Source organism: Hyla sarda, chromosome 1 (assembly GCF_029499605.1).
Source record: "Hyla sarda isolate aHylSar1 chromosome 1, aHylSar1.hap1, whole genome shotgun sequence".
Classification (NCBI taxonomy): domain Eukaryota; kingdom Metazoa; phylum Chordata; class Amphibia; order Anura; family Hylidae; genus Hyla; species Hyla sarda.
The window spans coordinates 407702303-407727511 of NC_079189.1; the positions used below are offsets into that span (position 1 = coordinate 407702303).

Sequence of the window (25209 nt, forward strand, 5' to 3'; positions counted from 1 at the left end):
ATGTCAACCTCCTTCAGACACTAAGCTTAAACTGATTACCTCAGGGCCTGAAGGCAGGTATATCCTGCTGGGAGGAGCCGACTTTTTTTTATTACCATAGTGTCACCTCTCCTAGAGACAGCAGCATACACCCACGGTCTGTGTCCCCCAATGGAGCCGATAGAGAAAATGTATTTCCTTTTTTATAGAAATCATGGCTGATAAAAACACCACTCTGATCCCCATACCATCCAGAACATACTCCTGTCAGCTGAGGCACAGGCAGGGAGAAAGTTCAGTAAGTGAGGATAGAACTAGCACTCCTCTGTGCTCACTCCTGTCCTATCAGACTGCAGCATAAAACCGGGAGGAGGGGGTTACAGAGGAGCCTGCAGTGATTGGATGTAGAGACCACGTACAGCACAGCAAACTCAGGCTAGGTTTTTAAAGGGTTACTCTGGTGGAAAACTTTTCTTTTAAATGAACTGGTGGCAGAAAGTTAAACAGATTTGTAAATTACTTCTATTAACAAATCTTAATCCTTTTAGTACTTTTTAGCAGCTGTATGCTACAGAGGAAATTCTTTACTTTTTGAATTAATTTTTTGTGTTGTCCACAGTGCTTTCTGCTGCAGGTGCTTTCTGGCACCATTTCATAAAAAAAAAAGTTTTCCACCAGAGTACCCCTTTAACCCCTTAAGGACTCAGGGTTTTTCCGTTTTTGCACTTTCGTTTTTTCCTCCTTACCTTTTAAAAATCATAACCCTTTCAATTTTCCACCTAAAAATCCATATTATGGCTTATTTTTTGCGTCGCCAATTCTACTTTGCAGTGAAATTAGTCATTTTACCCAAAAATGCACGGCGAAACGGAAAAAAAAATCATTGTGCAACAAAATCGAAAAAAAAAACGCCATTTTGTAACTTTTGGGGGCTTTCGTTTCTACGCAGTGCATATTTCGGTAAAAATTATACCTTATCATTATTCTGTAGGTCCATACGGTTAAAATGATACCCTACTTATATAGGTTTGATTTTGTCGCACTTCTGGAAAAAATCATAACTACATGCAGGAAAATTTATACGTTTAAAAATGTCATCTTCTGACCCCTATAACTTTTTTATTTTTCCACGTACAGGGCGGTATGAGGACTCATTTTTTGCGCCGTGATCTGAAGTTTTTATCGGTATGATTTTTGTTTTGATCGGACTTTTTGATCACTTTTTATTCATTTTTTAATGATATAAAAAGTGACCAAAATACGCTTTTTTGGACTTTGGAATTTTTTTGCGCGTACGCCATTGACCGTACGGCTTAATTAATGATATATTTTTATAGTTCGGACATTTACGCACGCGGCGATACCACATATATTTTTTTTTTTTTTTTTTTACACTGTTTTATTTTTTTTATGGGAAAAGGGGGGTGATTCAAACTTTTATTAGGGAAGGGGTTAAATGACCTTTATTAACACTTTTTTTTTACATTTTTTTGCAGTGTTATAGGTCCCATAGGGACCTATAACACTGCACACACTGATCTCTAATGCTGATCACTGGCGTGCATTAACACGCCTGTGATCAGCATTATCGGCGCTTGACTGCTCCTGCCTGGATCTCAGGCACGGAGCAGTCATTCGTCGATCGGACACCGGGGAGGCAGGTAAGAGCCCTCCCGGTGTCCGATCAGCTGTTCGGGACGCCGCGATTTCACCGCGGCGGTCCCGAACAGCCCGACTGAGCAGCCGGGTCACTTTCACTTTCACTTTAGAAGCGGCGGTCAGCTTTGACCGCCGCTTCTAAAGGGTTAATACCGCACATCGCCGCGATCGGCGATGTGTGGTATTAGCCGCGGGTCCCGGCCGTTGATTAGCGCCGGGACCGACGCGATATGATGCGGGATCGCGGCGCGATCCCGCTTCATATCGCGGGAGCCGGCGCAGGACGTAAATATACGTCCTGCGTCGTTAAGGGGTTAAAGGGGTACTCCGCCCCTAGACATCTTATCCCCTATCCAAAGGATAGGGGATAAGATGTCAGATCGCTCTGTGCGTAATGACGGGCGATACAGGGGATGGAGCAGAGTGACGTTATTGCTCCGCCCCTCGTAACATCACGGCCCGCCCCCTTAATGCAAGTCTATGGCAGGCGCGTGATGACTTGTATTGAGGGGGCGGGCCGTGACGTCATGAGGAGCGGAGCCATGATGTAACGATGCTCCGGCCCCTGTATTGCCCGTCATTACGTGCAGAGCGAACTTGCGGTGCCGCAGCTGCAATCCCGGGGCCTCCAGCAGCGGCGATCCTGGGGGTCCCCAGCAGCGGGACCCCGGCGATCTGACATCTTATCCCCTATCCTTAGATGTCTAGGGGCGGAGTACCACTTTAAGTTCAAGGAATAGAAAAAAGACATTAATAAAGGTATCCAGTAAAGAGTATCACAACCAGGTAGAGGATGTGGATTAAAATCTTGTTTATTGAGTAAATAAAACAAGTTAAAACAATAACGCGTTTCGGGGTGTAGAAACCCCTTCATCCGATTGAAAAAAATGCATACAACAGACTGAACATGTGGCTTTTTATATGGTGGCTGATAGGATCTCAAGATGGTGGCAGGGTAAAAGGTCAAAGTTACATAGCGCAATAAACACAAGTATTGTAGACAATTTTACAGGTATTCTAAATCTTAGAGACAATTTACAAAGAACAATTGAGTACATTGAAAGCAACTTGTAGTTGTGGGCATATCAAATAACAATATATTTACAGTACATATCATCTACCATTCTATATACACTTATATATACTTTCTCTATATATTTTATATGTGTATATATATATATATATATATATATATATATATATACACACACTTTTTACATATTTATATGATATTTATGGATCCCTCCTAAATAGAGCATGTATATGTACTTATTCTTTTAATTATTCATATATACTATTTATCATATTATAATATTTTTATATCTGTACCACAAATATGTCCCTGCCATTCCCCACTAAAGATAAACTGACGTTTTCTATAGAATATTCTGCCAATGTGCTTTCACCTGTTCCAACTATGGATATAATTTTATAGTGTATTTTATAGTCCCATATGGTCCTAGACAATACAGATGGGGGATACTCTCTCCTTTCTACCTATATAGGTCCCCTTAAAGGGGTATTCCAGGAAAAAACTTTTTTTTATATATATCAACTGGCTCCAGAAAGTTAAACAGATTTGTAAATTACTTCTATTAAAAAAATATTAATCCTTTCAGTACTTATGAGCTTCTGAAGTTAAGGTCATTCTTTTCTGTCTCTCTGATGACACGTGTCTCGGGAACCGCCCAGTTTAGAAGAGGTTTGCTATGGGGATTTGCTTCTAAACTGGGCGGTTCCCGAGACACGTGTCATCAGAGAGCACTGAGACAGAAAATAACAACCTTAACTTCAGAAGCTCATAAGTACTGAAAGGATTAAGATTTTTTAATAGAAGTAATTTACAAATCTGTTTAACTTTCTGGAGCCAGTTGATATATATAAAAAAGTTTTTTCCTGGATAACCCCTTTAATATATTTACATACCTACCTCTATTTACCTATGTGGATCTTTACTGTAATACCATAGTCTCTATCAATCCACTTTCATCTACCTTTATTGTACTATCATTGCCTTCATCTATACCAGTGATGGCAAACCTTTTTGAACCCGAGTGCCCAAACCGTAATGCACGCCAACTTGCCAGCACAGCAATAAAATTAGAATACTGAGGTTTAAGTTTAGAAAAAAACAACTCATACAGTTGCCATAACTAATTAACATCTTTTGTTTTAAAAGAAGAACACAACAACAGAGTTCAATGATCCAAACTTGTTTTTTTTTAATTGATAGTTTATAGTTCCCCCACATTAGGTTGTAGTTCCCCCACATTAGGTTGTAGTTCCCCCACATTAGATTGGCAGCTAGGTTCCCCCACTTTAGGCTGGCAGTATAAGACCTCCCCCACATTAGGTGCAGTATAATTCCCCACATTAGGTGCAGTATAGTTCCACACATTAGGTGCAGTATAGTTCCCCCACATTAGGTGCAGTATAATTCCCCACATTAGGTGCAGTATAGCTCCCCTACAGACATACAGCCTTCAGCCATATACAGTGTATGGCTGGAGGCTGTATGCCTGTCTACTGCCCCACAGTTAACGCGGGGGCCGCAGAAAATTAACAGGGACATCCTTGTGTCCTGAAAAGATCTTTCAGGACACAGGAATGTCCCAAATGGGCTGATGTTGAAACTATGGCCACGTGCCCACAGAGGGGGCTCGGCATGCCACCTTTGCCATAGGTTCGCTATCACTGATCTATACTAATGCTAACCCTATATTAGGTCTAAAACTAACTATATATTAAGTTTTTGTTTCAGGTTTCCAGCATATATGCATACAACCTCTTTTATAGCAGTTCTATAGCAGCTTCAAATGTATGCTGCACGTATCTGTGTAGTGTAGAACATTATCAGTGAACGCCCGCATCCAGCAACGAGTGCTCCTCACAATGCACATAACAAGAGAAGCCACTCCATAGCGACATGTCCCTGACTACAGAGAGGAAACACGTGGCTACTGTTTACAGTATGTGGAGCGCACGGAGCGCTCTCCTCTCCCGCTACAGAAACCAAGCCTCATTCTGACTACACACCAGATGGAATACATCCAGTCATCTCCACAAGATTGCAGAATTACTATTTATCCTCTGAGGTCAACTAATTTTTGTTAGAAAAGTCTGCACTACTTATTGCTCTATGTAAGTTGTCTCTAAGATTTAGAATACCTGTAAAATTGTCTACTATATTTATGTTTATTGTGCTATGTAATGAGATTCTATCAGCCACCATATATAAAGCCCACATGTTCAGTCTGTTGTATGCATTTTTTTAATCTGATGAAGGGGTTGCTACACTCCGAAACACGTTATTGTTTTAACTTGTTTAATTTACTCAATAAACAAGATTTTACTTCACATCCTCTACCTGGTTGTGATGCTTTTTACTGTATACCTGGGCGCCTTTATCAAGGTCTTTTTTCTATTCCTTGAACTTCACATCAGGATCTCCTCTGGTTACCTCCTGAGACCTTGGGTCTGACTGGATCTCTTACACCTCATATTGAGGTTATATGCGTATTTACTATACGCTCAAGGTGAGCGGCCACTTTATAGAGTGTTCAACTGCCCTTCCCCCCTGTCCACTCAATACAAGGGTGTCCTGCGGTAATAACTCAATTATGAATTATGGTCATAAAAATTATCAATTAAGAAAAATTATTAAAAATATCTAAATTATGACCTGGGGAATTGTAGACAGAGCCAATCGATACAATTCACATCTGAGTCCGACTATTTCCTCAGATATTAACAAGTTCTTTTTATGACGGGATGACATTAACCCTCAAGGATGTAGTTTTGCAATATACAATAATACACAGGTATTATAAAAGTATGCAGATTTATTGGTTATAAGGTTATAAACTTAAATGAGTAACAAACACAATGATATATGCAAATGAATATCAATTAGATATATTAGTAAACATTACAAGCTTGTTAATTGACTACATATAGTAGACAATACATGTGAGTAGTAAGTAACTTGTTACAATGAAACAAAAGCTACTAGGTTAGGAATATATATATATATATATATATATATATATATATATATGAAAACGGTTACATATCACTCTATCCAGAGGAACCTCATGATATCAACATAGACAGTATCTAATCATAGACATATCAATATGGAATGCTAAATACACTCCCAGCCCCTTTCTAACCAACTACAAATCACATGACTCCATGAATGGGCAAATCCATCTAAGGATATATAAACATGGAAGACCTATGATATACTTCCACCCCATTCTGGACTATTTTCTATACATGATCCTGGTAAGACATTAAGACAAATAGCAAAGTTCGCTAGACTATATTTTAGGAGGAAATATACTTATAGCACTTAGTTTGGTGAGTAGGAATTCTATCAATGTCTAAGCAAATGTTAATGCTTTAATAGATTATGAGTCCTGATTCTTCTGCAGGTAGAATGAAGTCTCACAATATCCTAAAACTATATTCTCAATATAGAGATAATTAATTATTTAATTTAATTTATTTATTTGCCAATCTAAATGATATAATTCCATCCACAATATTCCATTTAGTCATAATTAAATGGAATACCATTTTTGTGTCTCTTACCAAGTCTATGTAAGAACTTCCCTTCTAGTCCTAGGAAAATTGAATGGTCCATCTAATCATTATGGATAGCCATTGGTCTGGTACCGTGTGATCAGTCTGGCTGCTGGGATCTCACATGGCTAGCCCTGTACAAAGACTCCTTATCTAAACAGCCATAAATATCTAAGAATAGCAGAAGCATTCTCTCAGACTTGCACTTTTAGAGGAGAACTTTAGAATTGTGGCCTACTTAGATTATACACAAAATGGCCTACATCATGCTATTAAACTATGAAACATAGTGATTCATTTTTGGGGCCTACAAAAAGAATGACAAGGGTAACGCACAAGGCACCTTTTCTGGGCCTTCTTTTCCTTTTCTACTTCTACACAGGTATGCTTTAAAGTTATGCAAGAAAGGAAGGAGGAGGTGTTGCTAAGATCTTTAAATTATGCAATTTTAAGCACCTAGCTCCAATCTGTGGTATTTAGGGGCTCCATTGGTATAAAAAGACAGTTGAAAAGCAATTGTTTTCAGCCATGTGGAACCTCAGAAATCAGATCAAGTCAGTACAATATGATTGTGCATTGTCTCCTGTTCATCTACGTGCCAGTTATCACCTCTTGTTATAAATTGGGAGAAACAGCATCCTTGAACTGAGAGACCTTGGTTTATCACTCTAGCATTGGTTTATCACTCCAGCAATCGCTATATCTGATGATGCTTGCATGACACCGGGCTACGAGCCAGACATCCAGCTACAGGTGTTCCAGTGACCTCACACCACACCCCTTTTACAGGCTATTATGGTGCAGAGCAAGATGGCAATAGAGGCTGAAATGGAGATCTATGCTCTTCAGCAGATATATTGCGATGATCACCAGAGGTTGGTCTGAAGACCACGTGGGCAATGGCATGAAGAGACCTTAACAAGGGATCATTTGCATATCATTAACATGTCTATTAATGCTGTGATTTCCATAATTTTATGTCTTTTCCTTCTTGGTGTTGCAATTTCAATGTTGAGGGGTGCAATGAACAGAATAATTATTTGCTCCATGTATGCCCTTTTATATGGTCCTGTGGCTCTCCTCTTCTGAAGCAATTGGTGCTGTTAATTTTGGCCTCACTTTGAGCACTTGGCAGTGGTGACCGTCCCATGGCATTGCTTGACAAAGGCCTCATGGTGAGGCTGAATCGTTGCACTCTGTAACATGAATAGGTGAATAAACCACATATATTCCTTGGATTCTTGGTTTTCGAGTCAGAACCACGGGAAGCAGAGCACCCTTTATTTGGACTTAAAGCCCAGTGTACAGTGCTGACCTTCGGAACCTTTTTTTCTTTTGTCTCACGGCTATGTAGGTCCTCATGAGCAAAATTTTAGATGACTTTTTGAGCTTTTTGTCAATCCATAAACTGTTTGTTTTTCTCGCCAAGCAGAACCAAGCGAAGATGATCAGAAATAAAAAGGCACAGTGCTCAGCTGAGCACTGCTGCCTATTCTTTGTAGGGATCAGTGAGGGTCTCAGCACTCAGACCCCACAGATTAAACCTTCTGATATGTCATCATGAAATGTCAGAAGTTTTCTTAAATATACAGGTACCTTAACATGCCATATAGAGAAGGGTTAATTTCAACGTTTAGTTTAGTCAAAGAAAGTACCACTTCAAGCACAAAGGGATCAGATAAATAATTGCTCTGTCACTGAGATTACAGCTTCCTCAACAACAGTTTAGACAAAAAGAAAACATTTTAGAAACTGTGAATCTGGTGACAAACATGCAACATTTCTCTCCTACATCTGTTTTCGATACCATATCAAGCTGTAAACATGATGCTGCCTATCTTCTGTAATTCAGAATAAGGAAGGGCAGACTGCACAAACAGCATAAAGAAAGTAAGACAAGCATCTCAAACATTTCCACAAACACATAGGAAACATACTGTCACAGAGGGCCTCATACATAAAAGGTAGAGCAGACAAGAAGTAACAACTTTAGCTATACACATATCAAAGGACATCTTTCATATTCTAATCTGCATGGGAAGCTATGGGCAACACCGACATCTTTCATGCACAAGGGCAATGGGGGAGATTTCTCAAAATCTGCCCAGAGGAAAAGTTGCCCAGTTGTCCATAGCAACCAATCAGCTCGCTTCTTTCATTTTTAACAAGACACAATTTTGGTTCTCAAGTCCTCAGACAGTTCTCTTCTCCGCTTTCTGTTATCTATGCTTAGTGTGGCACACACAGACAGACAATGCAAAGACGAAGTGAACTTCTCTTCTTTTTATCTGCTTTCAGGTGGGATTTTTATATTGCCAACACCTGTTACTTGCCCTAGGTGATCACATGCTTGAAACAATCTTATTTTTCCACAATTTTGAAAGGGTGCCAATCATTTTGTCCAGCCCATTTTTGGAATTTGATGTGACATTATGTCCAATTAGCTTTTCTTCCTCCCTTTTTTGGTTTAGTTCCAATACACACAAATGGAATAAACATGTGTATAGCAAACCATGTGTTACTGCAATTCTTTTCTGTGAGAAATACTTCATTTTCTAGAAAAATTTCAATGACTGTATATATGAGCATAAAATAAAGCATTCACTATTATTAGCAGAATTCTTCAGGGCATTGCATACAACCTATATTTATTACCCTTCTTGTATTTCTAACCAAGATAATAGATATTTAACTGGAAGTATCCTGTGTGTTTTTAATAGCTTTTATTGCTGTGTTGTGACATTCCAGGTAAGGCCTTGGCCACATGGAGACTTTTTGTAGCACTACTAATTGATTTTAACTGTCAACACAATAACATACAGCTCAATGTATTGCTTTAGCTGCAGCTGTAACTTAGTAGTTAAAATAAGTCAGCAGCACTACGGTTTTATTCAGGGCGTTGGAAAACAAATTCCATGAAAAAATACTGTATCAAGATGGCAACAGAGAGTCAATTGGGAAGTATACAATTATATACCAACAATGATTTTATGTTTCTGGCATTTTGTTCTCCCTAAAGTGGTATTCTCTGGCTCACAACAGTTTTTCAAAAACGCAGCATGCTGTAGTTTGAGGCATATTTACACCCATAGACCCCAATAGGTTTAAAAAAACATGCCATAAGGGTATGTTCACACAGAAAGGGTTTACAGCGAGTTTCCTTCTGCGAGTTTGAGATGCGGCGGGTTTTCTTGGTGGATTTTCCACAGCCCAATTTCTGCTGTGGAAAAGCTGCAGCAAACCCTGAAATGCTGAAATCCCACGAATCTACAGCTGAATCTACACAAACAGGGCAATTTTTTACTAAATTGATTTTTTCTTTTCTAAAACTACATAATTACAATTTGGCGTGAATTTTATTTGTCAGTGCTGAAAAAAGTACCATGTGACTTTTTTGAACATTTTTGCATATTTCTCCATTGATTTTACCCTTGAAATCAATGGGAGGTTTAGGAGCCATGTCAAGATTGGCAGAATGGCAGAATTGTTCATCTTTAACAAAGAACAGTTCTGCAGAGAATCTGCAGAGAAACAGTTAATGCACACGTTCATTCAGCCAAGAATCAGGTCATGTATATTGCCTTGCTCAAGTATTCACCTCCCTTAGACTTTTTTACATTTTGTCATGGTATAACCACAGATTCAAATTTATTTCCTTGACATTTTTTGAAATGAACCAAGACAAAATAGTCCATAATTTCACAGTCCTTCAGTGGTAGGACAGTTCGGCCCTGAGAAGTCATCACTGACGGCAATGCAGTGCGCATGTAATTCGACTGAAAGAACGATCTTGTTCACTCTTTAGCAGATCAATTGCAGCAGAAGACCCATTTACAAATTTATCATTTAAAAATCTTAACGGGGTAGTCCAGGAATAAAAAAAACAGGCCTTTTTTCTTTCAAGGACAGCGCCCTCCTTGTCTCCACTTTGGGTGTGGTATTACAACATGGCTGTATTCACTTCAATGGAACTGAGCTGCAGAACCACACCCACACCCTTGGAATACACCTTTAATCCTTCCAGCTGCTGTATACTACAAAGGAAGTTCTTTTCTTTTTGGATTTATTTTCTGTCTGACCCCAGTGCTCTCTTCTGACACCTCTGTCCATATCAGGAACTGTCCAGAGTAGGAGCAAATCCCCACAGCAAACCTTTCTTGCTCAGGACAGTTCCTAAAATGAACATAGGTGTCAGCAGAGAGCACTGTGGTAAGACAGAAAAGAAATTCAAAAAGAAAAGAACTTCCTCTGGCACATACAGCAGCTAAAAAGTACTGGAAGGATTAATATTTTTAAATAGAAGTAATTTACAAATTTGTTTAACTTTTTGGCACCAGTTGATTTAAAAAAAAAGTTTTCCACCAGAGCTTTTTTTTTTTGCCAAAAAGAATGGCCAAGCATTTCCATCTCTAAATGTGCAAAGAAGGTAGAGACATACCCCCAAAAGACTTGCACCTGTAATAGCAGTGAAAGGTGATTCTAAGAAGTATTGCCTCAGGGGGGTGAATACTTTTGCATCCAACACATGTCAATGTTTTTGTTCTCATTATTGTTTGTGTTATAATAAAAGGTATTTTGCACTTTCAAAGTACTATGCATATTGTTTTGACAAATAGTAAAAGTCTACTTAAAGGGGTTCTCCAGCATAAGGTGATTTTAGTACGTATCCTGCAGACAGTAATGGACATGTTTAAGAAGGATCTGCGCTTGTCTTTGGGCTAAATGGCTATGTTGTGAGATTACCATAACACTGTGGCTAGCTGTTTGTGAACTAGTATTTCCTGTTTGACTTTTCTTTTTTTGACTACAAATACCACAATCCCATCTTCCTCCCTCCCACACATCAGCCACCCCACCCATTGAAACATAAATGAGCTGCATCCATTCAAATCAGTGTGGTTTTCAATTAGGGTGCCTACAGCTGTTGCATTACTTGCAGATTGCTCTCTCCACCCATTGAAGCAGACAGGCTCCCTGTCATCAGCTGACTAGTGAGTCAGGTCTCGGCCGCATTGCAAGCTGGGAAAAATCTGAGACAACAGTCATTTTGTATGCTGGTAAAAATAAATAGTGGAGTGAAAATCACAGAAGAATTGTGAGGAAACCGTCACACACAGGTACAGACACTATATTATGAACTACACTAACTTTACAGCCCCTGTAGCATAGTCAAATAAAAAAAAATCCTGGAATACCCCTTTAAGTCTATTTGAATTCCAGTTTGTTACAGTAGCAAAATGGGCAAATGTCCATGAATACTTATGCAAGGCACTGTAAAAGGGTCTTTAGTGAGGGAACCATCAAGCCAGTGACCCAACAAAAAATGTGTATATACATAATATATACACTGTGTAGATTACAAGTGTTTTATTGAGTTCTACATTATTTATTTGACATATTTAATAAAGTTACTTCATAAATTAAACCTGGGTGCACAGAACTACCAAGTAAGTCAAGTCTACTTTACACAAATAGCACTAGTTTGTCTGAAATGTACTCAACAGTACAATATCATCCTTTACTTTGATGCTGTCTTTTATTATTTTGGCTTGCATTCCAGAATGTGTCTTATGTAAACTTCCACTTGGAATGTAGCAGTACAGAAAGCGTGTCCATCCCATTGTTACTTATTTTCTCATTTACAGATGTAAGGAGAAATTCACTAAACTAGCAGCACAGCAGTAAATCTCGGCTACTTGCAATACTTTTTTCCTTGCCTTCTGTTAGTGACCTTGGCTTACTTCCTGAGACATTTCTTAATCCCAGTCTGGGGAGTGATTCATAACCCCCACCCACCCCCACCCTGCTTCTGAGTTATGTATGATATTTCAATGTAAAGCCACATGGCTGGAACCGTTACCTGGTCAGGCCTGCCCTAACGTGTCTTTGTGCCTACACCTAATCTACTTTATTGTACCTGTGAACCAAGGAATACACTGTACTGTGATGTCTAAATAAAGGTTAAGCATTTCTCACCATCCTTTTCATGAATAATATATAACATGAGAATGACTGCTTGTATAACAAATAAAGAAAAGCAAACAATACTGAGTTCTCACCGTGGTCCGTATGTTTGCAGGTTCTTTACCCTCTACGAGCTTGTGGATGGCTGCTATTGCTTCATTTGCTGGTATCCCATGAAATCTCTTTGCTGACAGAAGATTCAGGGCCATCTGAAACTCTTCATAGGTGATCACATGTGCTGCCTTACCCCTTTAAGAAAAGGGTCATAAACTTAGAGTTTAAATGGTGGCCCTACGTGAAAGGATGGATTTAGTGAACCTTTTCTCAGAAGATATACTAAAAACATGATTAAATAATAAAGTAGCATTTCAGTAGTGACAACCACTCTCCTAAAGGACATATGTACGGATAGTTGGAGCACCCATGTCTCTTTACTTAAACTTTGTATTTTATTTAATTTACAAGTAACCTTGCAGAGCAGTCATTCAGAGAGCTCGTGGACCCAAACCTCTGTAATATTGTCACCTCACACGGGTTAAGCTCAACACCACATGTCTGTGTAGAAAGATCAAAACAGTGATCAGTCATCAATGTTTTAATACCGGAAAGCCCACTTAAAGGGTAATGCGATGCTTAAAACAAAATTCATATTAATCGGGGGCCATGCATAAATAAAAAGAATAAACTATACAAACCTAGCCCCGCACCAATAAACCTTGCTGGTCCTCCACAGCTCCTGTACTGCTACGTCCAGTCCCTTGATCTTCTGTCTTCTTCCAAGATATGATTTGGAGCAGAACCTGTCCACTCAGCCAATCACTGGCTGAGACAGGACATCACTGTGGCCAGTAATTGGCTCGGTGAACAGGTCCTGCACCAAGAGCTTGTCTCGCAAGCAATAAGAAGATCAGGGGACCATGGAGGGCCAAACAGGAACTGCCAGAGACCAGCAGGGGGATTAGGGCTAGGTAAGTATAGGGGTGTTTTTTTATTTGTGTACAGCCTCAGCAGAATATACACTGCTCAAAAAAATAAGGGAACACTTAAACAACACAATGTAACTCGAAGTCAATCACACTTCTGTGAAATCACACTGTCCACTCAGGAAGCAACACTGATTGACAATCAATTTCACATGCTGTTGTGCAAATGGAACAGACAACAGGTGGAAATTATATGCAATTAGCAAGACATCCCCAATAGAGGAGTTGTCAGCACATTCAACTATGTAAAGACGAAAGTATTTCATGTGATTAGTTCATTCATTTATTCAGATCTAGGATGTGTTATCTTAGTGTTCCCTTTATTTTTTTGAGGAGTGTAAATTTTTTTCAATGGTGGATTACACCTTAAAACTCAACTGAGGTTTACTGCAGTTTGCTTGTCATGGAAGAAATCTGGTCTTCAAGGTATGGATACTCACATTTTATTCTGGATATAAGCTTTACCATCTTATTCTTTTAATTGTTAAAAAATAATAGTGAATCTATAATAAGTGTTCTGGAGACTCACTTTGTTTTAGCAAAGACAATGTCCACATCTGTACTGGTACATCCATTTTCCTGTATGTTGCATTCCTTGCAGAGTTTGCTGAAGTTTTTGCCAGTCATCTCATTTCCGGTTGCTTTTGGGATGCCATAAACAGCATATTTACGGAATGTTTTCTCAAGTTCCTGAGACATCTGAAGAAAGAAAACATGTAGTGTCAGTCATTACATACAAAGTTAGAGTTGTGCAAATGTATTACTTTACTTCCAATTCCAAGCATGCTCATTATACAATTATTTAACCAGTTAGATTATGTTTTATCAATTAACAAAATGCAAAGTGACTGAATAGAAGAGAAATCTAATTCTTCATCAATTCTTAAAGGTACACTTGTCAGAGATTTCGTACAATTATAGTCAGCTGTATGATTAACCAATTATACCAAAGTAGGCTCAAAGATAGACATTAGCTAAAACAGAAATAGCAGTGTAGGAGGCTTTAACTGGGTGAGGAACAACCAAACTATGCTATAAAGTTGAGTTTATGGCAGACAGTGTCATGTCACAGGTCATACACCATGGCAAGACTACAACAAGCAAGAGTACAACAACAAGGTCTCTATGAGGCAAAGAAATCAAAGCAGACTGGGGTTTCAGGAAGTCCTGGTCAAACTAATTTAACCACTTAAGGACGAAGGACATACAGGTACGCCCTTGTATTCTGGTACTTAAGAACCAAGGGCGTACCTGTATGCCCCAGTCCCAATACCGAACTTTGAAGTGTGCTCACAATATGGATAAGCTTCATACCTGGTGGGTCCGGGTTGCTATCAGCAGCCAGGACCCACAGTTAATGCTGGACATTGCTGATTGGGCCAATGCCCAAAATTAACCCTTTAGACATTGCGATCAAAGTAAATTGTTGCGTCTAAATGCGGGATTTAATGTTGCTGGTTAGCTCAGCAGAGCTGATCAGGACATCCGCAGCGAAATCGCGGGTCCCGATCAGCTGAGTGGACGGCAGGAGGGCCCTTACCTGCTTCATCGTCGTCTGATCAGTGCTCTTTTATTCCAGCCAGGCTCTGCAGGCTAGAGCAGCAGAACACAGATAACACTGATTAATGCTAAGCCAAAGCTCAGCATTGAACGGTATATGCAATGGCAAGATTGCATGGTATAGCCCCCTATGGGGACTAAAAAAAAACTAAAAAATGTAATAATAAAAAAGTTAATAAAAGTGAATTAACCCCTTCCATAATAAAAGTTTGAATCACCCCCTAATCAAAACTAAACATAATCATATGTGGTTTCGCCATATGCATAAATGTTCGAACTATTAAAATATAAGGATACTTAAACCGCACGGGTGATGGTGTACACATAAAAAAAATATTTCAGTAAGCTTACATCCACAGAAGATCTGTACAGTTTTCTAAGATGTTTGGAACAACCTCTCTGACAAGATCCTTACAAAACTGTGTGGAAATGTAACTAGAAGAATTGATTCTTTTTCTTGTTTTAAAGGCAAAAGGTGGTCACACCAAATATTGATTCAGATTTCTCTTCTGCTCATTAACTTTGCATTTTGATAATCAATAAAAATAAACTATTAATAATAAACTAGGTAACAAGGGCTGATTGGCACTCATTTGTTAAGCCTTAACAAGGCTAAATTAATTGGGCTGGCAGGCCCCACAAACAATAGATGTTTGCACAGTATGAACACACTTTGTCTGCTGATACACAGACCTTATAGGGGTACTCCACTGCCCCAGCATCCATAACATTTTGATCCGAATGCTGGGTGCAGGCTGCGGGGGTCGTGACATCACGGCCACGCCCCTTGTGATGTCACGCAACGCCCCCTCAGTGCAAGTCTATGGGAGGGGGCGTGGTCACGCCCCCTCCCATAGACTTGCACTGAGGGGGAGTTGTGTGACATCACTAGGGGCGTGGCCGTGACGTCACGACCCCAACAGCCCGCACCCAGCATTCGGAACAAAACGTTCTGGACGCTGGGGCAGTGGTGTACCCCTTTAACACTTCTAGTTTTTAAAGCATTCTTACTTACTTTTTGTTTATACCTGCCTAATACGATTGCACTGGAAAGCCATAGATTGAAGACAGCATTATACTCTCTGTACAGAGAAAAGTTGCCCATAGAAACCAATCAGCTCACTTCTTTCATTTTTAACCCCTTCCCGCTATTGGACGTATGCATACGTCCAGGCGAATTACACGTTCGCGCAAATGGACGTATGCATACGTCCAAGCGATCTCCTGCTCTGCCGCGGGCAGCGCAGGAGATCGCGGGTGGGACTCAGCTGTCAATCACAGCCGGAGTCCCACCGCAGCTGCCGGGGCCGCGATCGCGCCGGTCCCGGCAGCATTAACCCCATAGATGCCGTGATCAGTTCTGATCACGGCATCTACGGTGTTTGCAGGGGGAGCGCTCTCCCCCTGCCCATCAATCGCGGCGCCGCGATAAAATAAGGGGGATCGGGGGTGTCCAAGACACCCTCGATCCTCCTTGAAGAGATAGGAGTGAGGTGGCATGGTTGCCACCCCTCCTATCCCTGCTATTGATCGGCGGAGCGGCCGACCAATAGCAGACTGGGGGCAGGGGGGGGTTAAAGTTCGGTTCCCCCCGCTATGCCCACCCATCGGTGTCCGGGCACAGCGGGGGGGAACCGTGTAATAGCGGCGGCGGCGGCCACTTACCCGGCGGCGGCGGAGGTAAGTATGACGCCGCGTGTCCAGAGTCTGTTGCCTAGCAACATCTGCAGGGCAACAGTTTAGAGAGTGGTCTCTAAACTGTCGCCCTCCAGATGTTGCAAAACTACAACTCCCACCATGCCTTGACAGCTGTTTGCTGTGTTGGCATGCTGGGAGTTGTAGTTTTGCAAGATTTAGAGGGGTTCAGGCTGGAGATCACTGACAGTGGTCTCTAAACTGTAGCCCTCCAGATATTACAAAACTACAACTCCCAGCATGCCCAGACAGCAGTTTGCTGTCTTAGCATGCTGAGATTTGTAGTTTTGCAACATCTGGAGGGCCACAGTTTAGAGACCACTGTCAGTGATCTCCAGCCTGAACCCCTCTAAATCTTGCAAAACTACAACTCCCAGCATTCAGGAACAGCAAATGGCTGTCTCGGCATGCTGGGAGTTGTACTTGCGTGCCTCCAGCTGTTGCATAACTACATCTCCCAGCATTCCCTTTGGCAATCAGTACATGCTGAGAGTTGTAGTTCTGCAACAGCTGGAGGCACACTGGTTGGGAAATACCGAGTTAGGTAATAGGTTCTATTACCTAACTCAGTATTTTCCAACCAGTGTGCCTCCAGCTGTTGCAAAACTACAACTCCCAGCATGCACGTTCTGTCAGTGCATGCTGGGAGTTGTAGTTCCCCCCCCCCCTCCCATGTGAATGTACAGGTTACATTCACACTGGCGACGGATTACAGTGAGTTCCCTGCTTCAAGTTTGAGCTGCAGCCGCAGCTCAAACTCCTAGCGGGAGACTCAGTGTAATCCACCGTCAGTGTGAATGTAACCTAAAAACACTACACTAACATAAAATAAAGAGTAAAACACTACATATACACACGTACACTGCCCCCTCCACCACCACCCCTTCCCCCCCAATAAAAATGAAAAACGTATCCTACAGCAGTGTTTCCAAAACGGAGCCTCCAGCTGTTGCAAAACAAAAACTCCCAGCATTTCCGGACAGCCATTGACTGTCCAAGCATGCTGGGAGTTTAGCAACAGCTGGAGGCACCCTGTTTGAGAATCACTGGTGTAGAATACCCCTATGTCCACCCCTATGCAAATCCCTAATTTAGGCCTCAAATGCACATGGCGCTCTCTCACTTCGGAGCCCTGGCGTATTTCAAGGCAACAGTTTAGGGCCACATATGGGGTATTTCCGTACTCGGGAGAAATTGCCTAACAAATTTTGGGGGGCTTTTTCTCCTTTTACCCCTTATGAAAAGGTAAAGTTGGGGTCTACACCAGCATGTTAGTGTAAAAAAAAAACATTTTTGTACACTAACATACTGGTGTTGCCCCATACTTTAAAATTTCACAAGCAGTAAAAGAAAAAAAGCCTCCAAAATTTGTAACGCAATTTCTCCTGAGGACGGAGATACCCCATATGTGGGCGCAAAGTGTTCTGGGGGCGCACAACAAGGCTCAGAAGGGAGAGTGCACCATGTAAATTTGAGGTCTAAATTGGTGATTTGCACAGGGGTGGCTGATTTTACAGCGGTTCTGACATAAGTGCAAAACAATAAATACCCACATGTGACCCCATTTTGGAAACTACACCCCTCACGGAATGTAACAAGGGGTACAGTGAGCATTTACACCCCACAGGTGTCTGACAGATCTTTGAAAAAGGGGTCTGTGAAAATGAAAAATAAAATTTTTAATTTGCACAGCCCACTGTTCCAAAGATCCGTCAAATGCCAGTGGGGTGTAAATTCTCCCTGCACCCCTTATTACCTTCCGTGAGGGGTGTAGTTTTAAAAATGGGGTCACATGTGGGGGGGTCCACTGTTCTGGCACCACGGGGGGGCTTTGGAAATGCACATGGCCAAATTCTCTCTCCAAAAGCTCAATGATGCTCCTTCTCTTCTGAGCATTGTAGTTCGCCCCCAGTGCACTTCACGTCCACTTATTGGGTATTTCCATACTCAGAAGAGATGGGGTTACAAATTTTGGGGGGTATTTTCTGCTATTATCCCTTGTAAAAATGTAAAATTTGGGGGAAAACAAGCATTTTAGTGTAAAAAATATATATATTTTTTACATATGCAAAAGTCGTGAAACACCTGTGGGGTATTAAGGTTCACTTTACCCCTTGTTACGTTCCCCAAGGGGTCTAGTTTCCAAAATGGTATGCCATGTGGTCTTTTTTTTCTGTCCTGGCACCATAGGTGCTTCCTAAATGCGGCATGCCCCCAGAGCAAAATTTGCTTCCAAAAAGCCAAATGTGACTCCTTCTCTTCTGAGAGCTGTAGTGCGCCAGCAGAGCACTTTTCATCCCCATATTGGGTGTTTTCTGAATTGGGAGAAATTGGGCTTCAAATTTTGGGGGGTATTTTCTGCTATTACCTTTTTTAAAAATGTAAAATTTTTGCTAAACCAAGCATTTTTGGTAAAAAAAAAATTTTTTTTTTTTACATATGCAAAAGTCGTAAAACACCTGTGGGGTATTAAGGTTCACTTTATCCCTTGTTACGTTCCTCAAGGAGTCTAGTTTCCAAAATGGTATGCCATGTCGTTTTTTTTTGCTGTCCTGGCACCATAGGGGCTTCCTAAATGCGACATGCCCCCCGAGCAAAATTTGCTCTCAAAAAGCCAAATATGACTCCTTCTCTTCTGAGCATTGTAGTTCGCCCGTAATGCACTTCAGGTCAACTTATGGAGTACCTCCATACTAAGAAGAGATGGGGTTACAAATTTTTGGGGGGTATTTTCTGCTATTAACCCTTGCAAAAATGTGAAATTTGGGGGGAAACACACATTTTAGTGAAATTTTTTTTTTTTTTTACATATGCAAAAGTCATGAAACACCTGTGGGGTATTAAGGCTCACTTAATTCCTTGTTACGTTCCTTAAGGGGTCTAGTTTCCAAAATGGTATGCCATGTTTTTTTTTTTTGCTGTTTTGGCACCATAGGGGCTTCCTAAATGCAACATGCCCCCAAAAAACAATTTCAGAAAAACGTACTCTCCAAAATCCCCTTGTCGCTCCTTCGCTTCTGAGCCCTCTACTGCACCCGCCGAACAATTTACATAGACATATGAGGTATGTGCTTACTCGAGAGAAATTGGGCTACAAATTCAAGTATAAATTTTATCCTTTTACCCCTTGTAAAAATTCAAAAATTGGGTCTACAAGAACATGCAAGTGTAAAAAATGAAGATTTTGAATTTTCTCCTTCACTTTGCTGCTTTTCCTGTGAAACACCTAAAGGGTTAAAACGCTTACTGAATGTCATTTTGAATACTTTGGGGGGTGTAGTTTTTATAATGGGGTCTTTTATGGGGTATTTCTAATATGAAGACCCTTCAAATCCACTTCAAACCTGAACTGGTCCATGAAAAATAGCGAGTTTGAAAATTTTGTGAAAAACTGTAAAATTGCTGCTGAACTTTGAAGCCCTCTGGTGTCTTCCAAAAGTAAAAACTCATAAATTTTATGATGAAAATATAAAGTAGACATATTGTATATGTGAATCCCAAAAAAAAAATATTTGGAATATCCATTTTCCTTACAAACAGAGAGCTTCAAAGTTAGAAAAATGCAAAATTTTCAATTTTTTCATCAAATTTTGGGATTTTTCACCAAGAAAGGATGCAAGTTACCACAAAAATTTACCACTATGTTAAAGTAGAATATGTCACGAAAAAACAATCTCGGAATCAGATTGATAAGTAAAAGCATTCCAGAGTTATTAATGTTTAAAGTGACAGTGGTCAGATGTGCAAAAAAGGGCTGCGTCCTAGAGGTGAAAATGGGCTGTGTCCTTAAGGGGTTAAAGAGACCTCTGAAACATGAAAGAAGCAATACGATTGGTTGCTATGGGCAACTGGGCAACTTTTCCTATGCACAATTTTTCATAAATATCCCCCTATGAATTCAGATTTTTCATGTATAAGGGCTCGTTTATGTGAGTGGATTTGCTAGTGAATTCACAGAGTTTGAATGGAGACATCAGCAGCAGAAATTCTGCAGCAAAATATGCATGTGTAAACATACCCTAAAACGTTATTCTCCAGACATATCTGTATGTAAATATGTCAACATCACTTAAGACATTTAAAGGGGTACTCCGGCGAAAAACATCTTATCCCCTATGCGAATGATAAGGTAAAACATGTCTGATCACGGGGGTCCCACCGGTGGGGACCCCCGCGATCTCCGGGGCAGCATCTGTGCACGGAGCGAACTCTGCTCTGTGCCGGATGACTGTCGACTACAGCCACCACGCCCCCTCCATTCATGTCTATGGGTGAAGGCGTGACCACTACGTACTAGCTGCCACGCCCCCTCCCATAGACATGAATGGAGGGGGCGTGGTGTGACATCACGAACACGGAAGCTCCAAGCTGCCGGCCCGGAGATTGTGGGGGGGTCCACAGTGCTTTGGATAGGGGATAAGATGTTTTTCGCTGGAATACCCATTTAATCAAAACCCGTACAGAGGAAAGGTTGACTAGTTACCCATAGCAAGAAATTAGATTGCTTCTTTTATTTTTAAAAAGAAAAGAAGTCATTTGATTGGTTGCTATGGGCAGCTGATCAACTTTTCCTTGGACCAAGCCGCTCCTGTGTTGTTTTTCCTTTTTCAGATGACATCCCACTCACTGTTCAGCCAATCACAGAGTAGGGATCTTTTGGCTTCAGAGGAACCCGGTTCTCGGCGCTGAACGACCAGACAGGTATGTAGATTCAAGGTAAGTTTATTGACCAGAATGCAACGCGTTTCGCTGCGCATGCGCAGCGAAGCGCGTTGCATTCTGGTCAATAAACTTACCTTGAAACTACATACCTGTCTGGTCGTTCAGCGCCGAGAACCGGGTTCCTCTGAAGCCAAAAGATCCCTTTGCTATACTTACCCCGGAGGGCAGCAGACGATCTACCGTACACGCCTTTTTTGCATTGTTGTGTATGTACCTACATAACCACCCAGGGTTAGCAATACATTTATATATTAAACTCACCCTGTGGGTACAAACAATACTTTTCTATGGAGCGCTTCTCCCTTTCCTTCTAATCACAGAGTAGAGCAGAGGAGTGGGATGTCACCAGAACAACAACACAGGAGTGGTGACCACAAGATATGACAGCTGTCAGGGAAGTGAGTGAGGTATGAGTGCATAGGGAGGCATAGGGTTAACTAGTAGGTTTTCCCGAAAAACCTCTTTAAATGTAACACTCAGGCAAAGAGTTTGTAATAAATAGACTAGTGGTACATGTATGATAGAAAAGTCCATGTTGTATAAAACCATTCACAAGTAGAAGTAGTAGCGGGGCTCACTACGTGTATTCATCTCTGGATCGGCAGAACTTTCAAACATAAAAGAATAAAAAAAAGCTTTAACAACGTAAGTGGTGCCACTAATTCTATTTTTTAATTGTTATGCGAATGATAAGGTAAAACATGTCTGATCACGGGGGTCCCACCGGTGGGGACCCCCGCGATCTCCGGGGCAGCATCTGTGCACGGAGCGAACTCTGCTCTGTGCCGGATGACTGTCGACTACAGCCACCACGCCCCCTCCATTCATGTCTATGGGTGAAGGCGTGACCACTACGTACTAGCTGCCACGCCCCCTCCCATAGACATGAATGGAGGGGGCGTGGTGTGACATCACGAACACGGAAGCTCCAAGCTGCCGGCCCGGAGATTGTGGGGGGGTCCACAGTGCTTTGGATAGGGGATAAGATGTTTTTCGCTGGAATACCCATTTAATCAAAACCCGTACAGAGGAAAGGTTGACTAGTTACCCATAGCAAGAAATTAGATTGCTTCTTTTATTTTTAAAAAGAAAAGAAGTCATTTGATTGGTTGCTATGGGCAGCTGATCAACTTTTCCTTGGACCAAGCCGCTCCTGTGTTGTTTTTCCTTTTTCAGATGACATCCCACTCACTGTTCAGCCAATCACAGAGTAGGGATCTTTTGGCTTCAGAGGAACCCGGTTCTCGGCGCTGAACGACCAGACAGGTATGTAGATTCAAGGTAAGTTTATTGACCAGAATGCAACGCGTTTCGCTGCGCATGCGCAGCGAAGCGCGTTGCATTCTGGTCAATAAACTTACCTTGAAACTACATACCTGTCTGGTCGTTCAGCGCCGAGAACCGGGTTCCTCTGAAGCCAAAAGATCCCTTTGCTATACTTACCCCGGAGGGCAGCAGACGATCTACCGTACACGCCTTTTTTGCATTGTTGTGTATGTACCTACATAACCACCCAGGGTTAGCAATACATTTATATATTAAACTCACCCTGTGGGTACAAACAATACTTTTCTATGGAGCGCTTCTCCCTTTCCTTCTAATCACAGAGTAGAGCAGAGGAGTGGGATGTCACCAGAACAACAACACAGGAGTGGTGACCACAAGATATGACAGCTGTCAGGGAAGTGAGTGAGGTATGAGTGCATAGGGAGGCATAGGGTTAACTAGTAGGTTTTCCCGAAAAACCTCTTTAAATGTAACACTCAGGCAAAGAGTTTGTAATAAATAGACTAGTGGTACATGTATGATAGAAAAGTCCATGTTGTATAAAACCATTCACAAGTAGAAGTAGTAGCGGGGCTCACTACGTGTATTCATCTCTGGATCGGCAGAACTTTCAAACATAAAAGAATAAAAAAAAGCTTTAACAACGTAAGTGGTGCCACTAATTCTATTTTTTAATTGTTATGCGAATGATAAGGTAAAACATGTCTGATCACGGGGGTCCCACCGGTGGGGACCCCCGCGATCTCCGGGGCAGCATCTGTGCACGGAGCGAACTCTGCTCTGTGCCGGATGACTGTCGACTACAGCCACCACGCCCCCTCCATTCATGTCTATGGGTGAAGGCGTGACCACTACGTACTAGCTGCCACGCCCCCTCCCATAGACATGAATGGAGGGGGCGTGGTGTGACATCACGAACACGGAAGCTCCAAGCTGCCGGCCCGGAGATTGTGGGGGGGTCCACAGTGCTTTGGATAGGGGATAAGATGTTTTTCGCTGGAATACCCATTTAATCAAAACCCGTACAGAGGAAAGGTTGACTAGTTACCCATAGCAAGAAATTAGATTGCTTCTTTTATTTTTAAAAAGAAAAGAAGTCATTTGATTGGTTGCTATGGGCAGCTGATCAACTTTTCCTTGGACCAAGCCGCTCCTGTGTTGTTTTTCCTTTTTCAGATGACATCCCACTCACTGTTCAGCCAATCACAGAGTAGGGATCTTTTGGCTTCAGAGGAACCCGGTTCTCGGCGCTGAACGACCAGACAGGTATGTAGATTCAAGGTAAGTTTATTGACCAGAATGCAACGCGTTTCGCTGCGCATGCGCAGCGAAGCGCGTTGCATTCTGGTCAATAAACTTACCTTGAAACTACATACCTGTCTGGTCGTTCAGCGCCGAGAACCGGGTTCCTCTGAAGCCAAAAGATCCCTTTGCTATACTTACCCCGGAGGGCAGCAGACGATCTACCGTACACGCCTTTTTTGCATTGTTGTGTATGTACCTACATAACCACCCAGGGTTAGCAATACATTTATATATTAAACTCACCCTGTGGGTACAAACAATACTTTTCTATGGAGCGCTTCTCCCTTTCCTTCTAATCACAGAGTAGAGCAGAGGAGTGGGATGTCACCAGAACAACAACACAGGAGTGGTGACCACAAGATATGACAGCTGTCAGGGAAGTGAGTGAGGTATGAGTGCATAGGGAGGCATAGGGTTAACTAGTAGGTTTTCCCGAAAAACCTCTTTAAATGTAACACTCAGGCAAAGAGTTTGTAATAAATAGACTAGTGGTACATGTATGATAGAAAAGTCCATGTTGTATAAAACCATTCACAAGTAGAAGTAGTAGCGGGGCTCACTACGTGTATTCATCTCTGGATCGGCAGAACTTTCAAACATAAAAGAATAAAAAAAAGCTTTAACAACGTAAGTGGTGCCACTAATTCTATTTTTTAATTGTTTTGGATACAGACTTTCTTTAGTGTCACCGGAGCATAAGAATTCACAAATGATATGTATGTATATACGTATAGATATACAGTGCACAGGTTGCTGTATGCATAATTATTACAGTTCTAGATTGATGCTGTGGTAGAAAATATATGTGAATTATAAACCGCTCTTCTTTCTATCCATGTCATTATTTCCATGATATTCATGTACTGCCATTGAAGAATATCCTAGATAAATAGGAGCCAGAGTGTTTGTCACCTCGGAAATGCCACTAAAAATAAACATAAAACAGATGCCACATGCATCCAAGGGTTTGTTAAATATACATGCATATGAATGTTTGATACAGCTCTCATTGAAAAACACCAAACACAGTGGGAGCTCCTCAGTGCTTTAGAAGCAAAGTAACAGAAAGCACATTTTTCAGATTTAGACCTGTCATAAACACACAATACATATCTATAATATTAGCACCTACAATTCAAGAGAGAGATATCTGGGTAATAATAAGATGGGGTTTGAACACTTTGCTTACCTTGGTGACACTGTCCACTGGATGAACTGGATGTAGAATGTTACCACTTATATTTACATAAGTAATGTGATGTCATCAGCTCGTGACATCAGTCGCCATGTCAATTAACCCCTTAAGGACCAGGCCAATTTTCACTGTAGGACCAGAGCGTTTTTTGCACATCTGACCACTTTCACTTTAAGCATTAATAACTCTGGGATGCTTTTACCTATCATTCTGATTCCGAGATTGTTTTTTCGTGACATATTCTACTTTATGTTAATGGTAAAATTTTGTCGA

At 41.3% G+C, this 25209-nt stretch overlaps 1 protein-coding gene across 3 annotated transcripts in view; it reads right to left on the bottom strand.

The window, feature by feature from the left end:
* Positions 1 to 25209, bottom strand: part of LOC130278458 (tubulin polymerization-promoting protein family member 3-like) — a 49390-nt gene that overhangs the window by 18762 nt on the left and 5419 nt on the right. For 2 of the 3 annotated variants that reach the window (XM_056528619.1, XM_056528617.1), the window contains exons 2-3: positions 13702 to 13871; positions 12285 to 12438 (exon numbers count right to left, since the gene is read on the bottom strand). In XM_056528619.1, coding sequence (XP_056384594.1) covers positions 12285 to 12438; positions 13702 to 13871 — 324 coding nt within the window. Of the gene's footprint in view, positions 1 to 12284; positions 12439 to 13701; positions 13872 to 24930; positions 25005 to 25209 lie in introns of those variants that run through there. The other variant, XM_056528620.1, reaches the window with a different exon arrangement.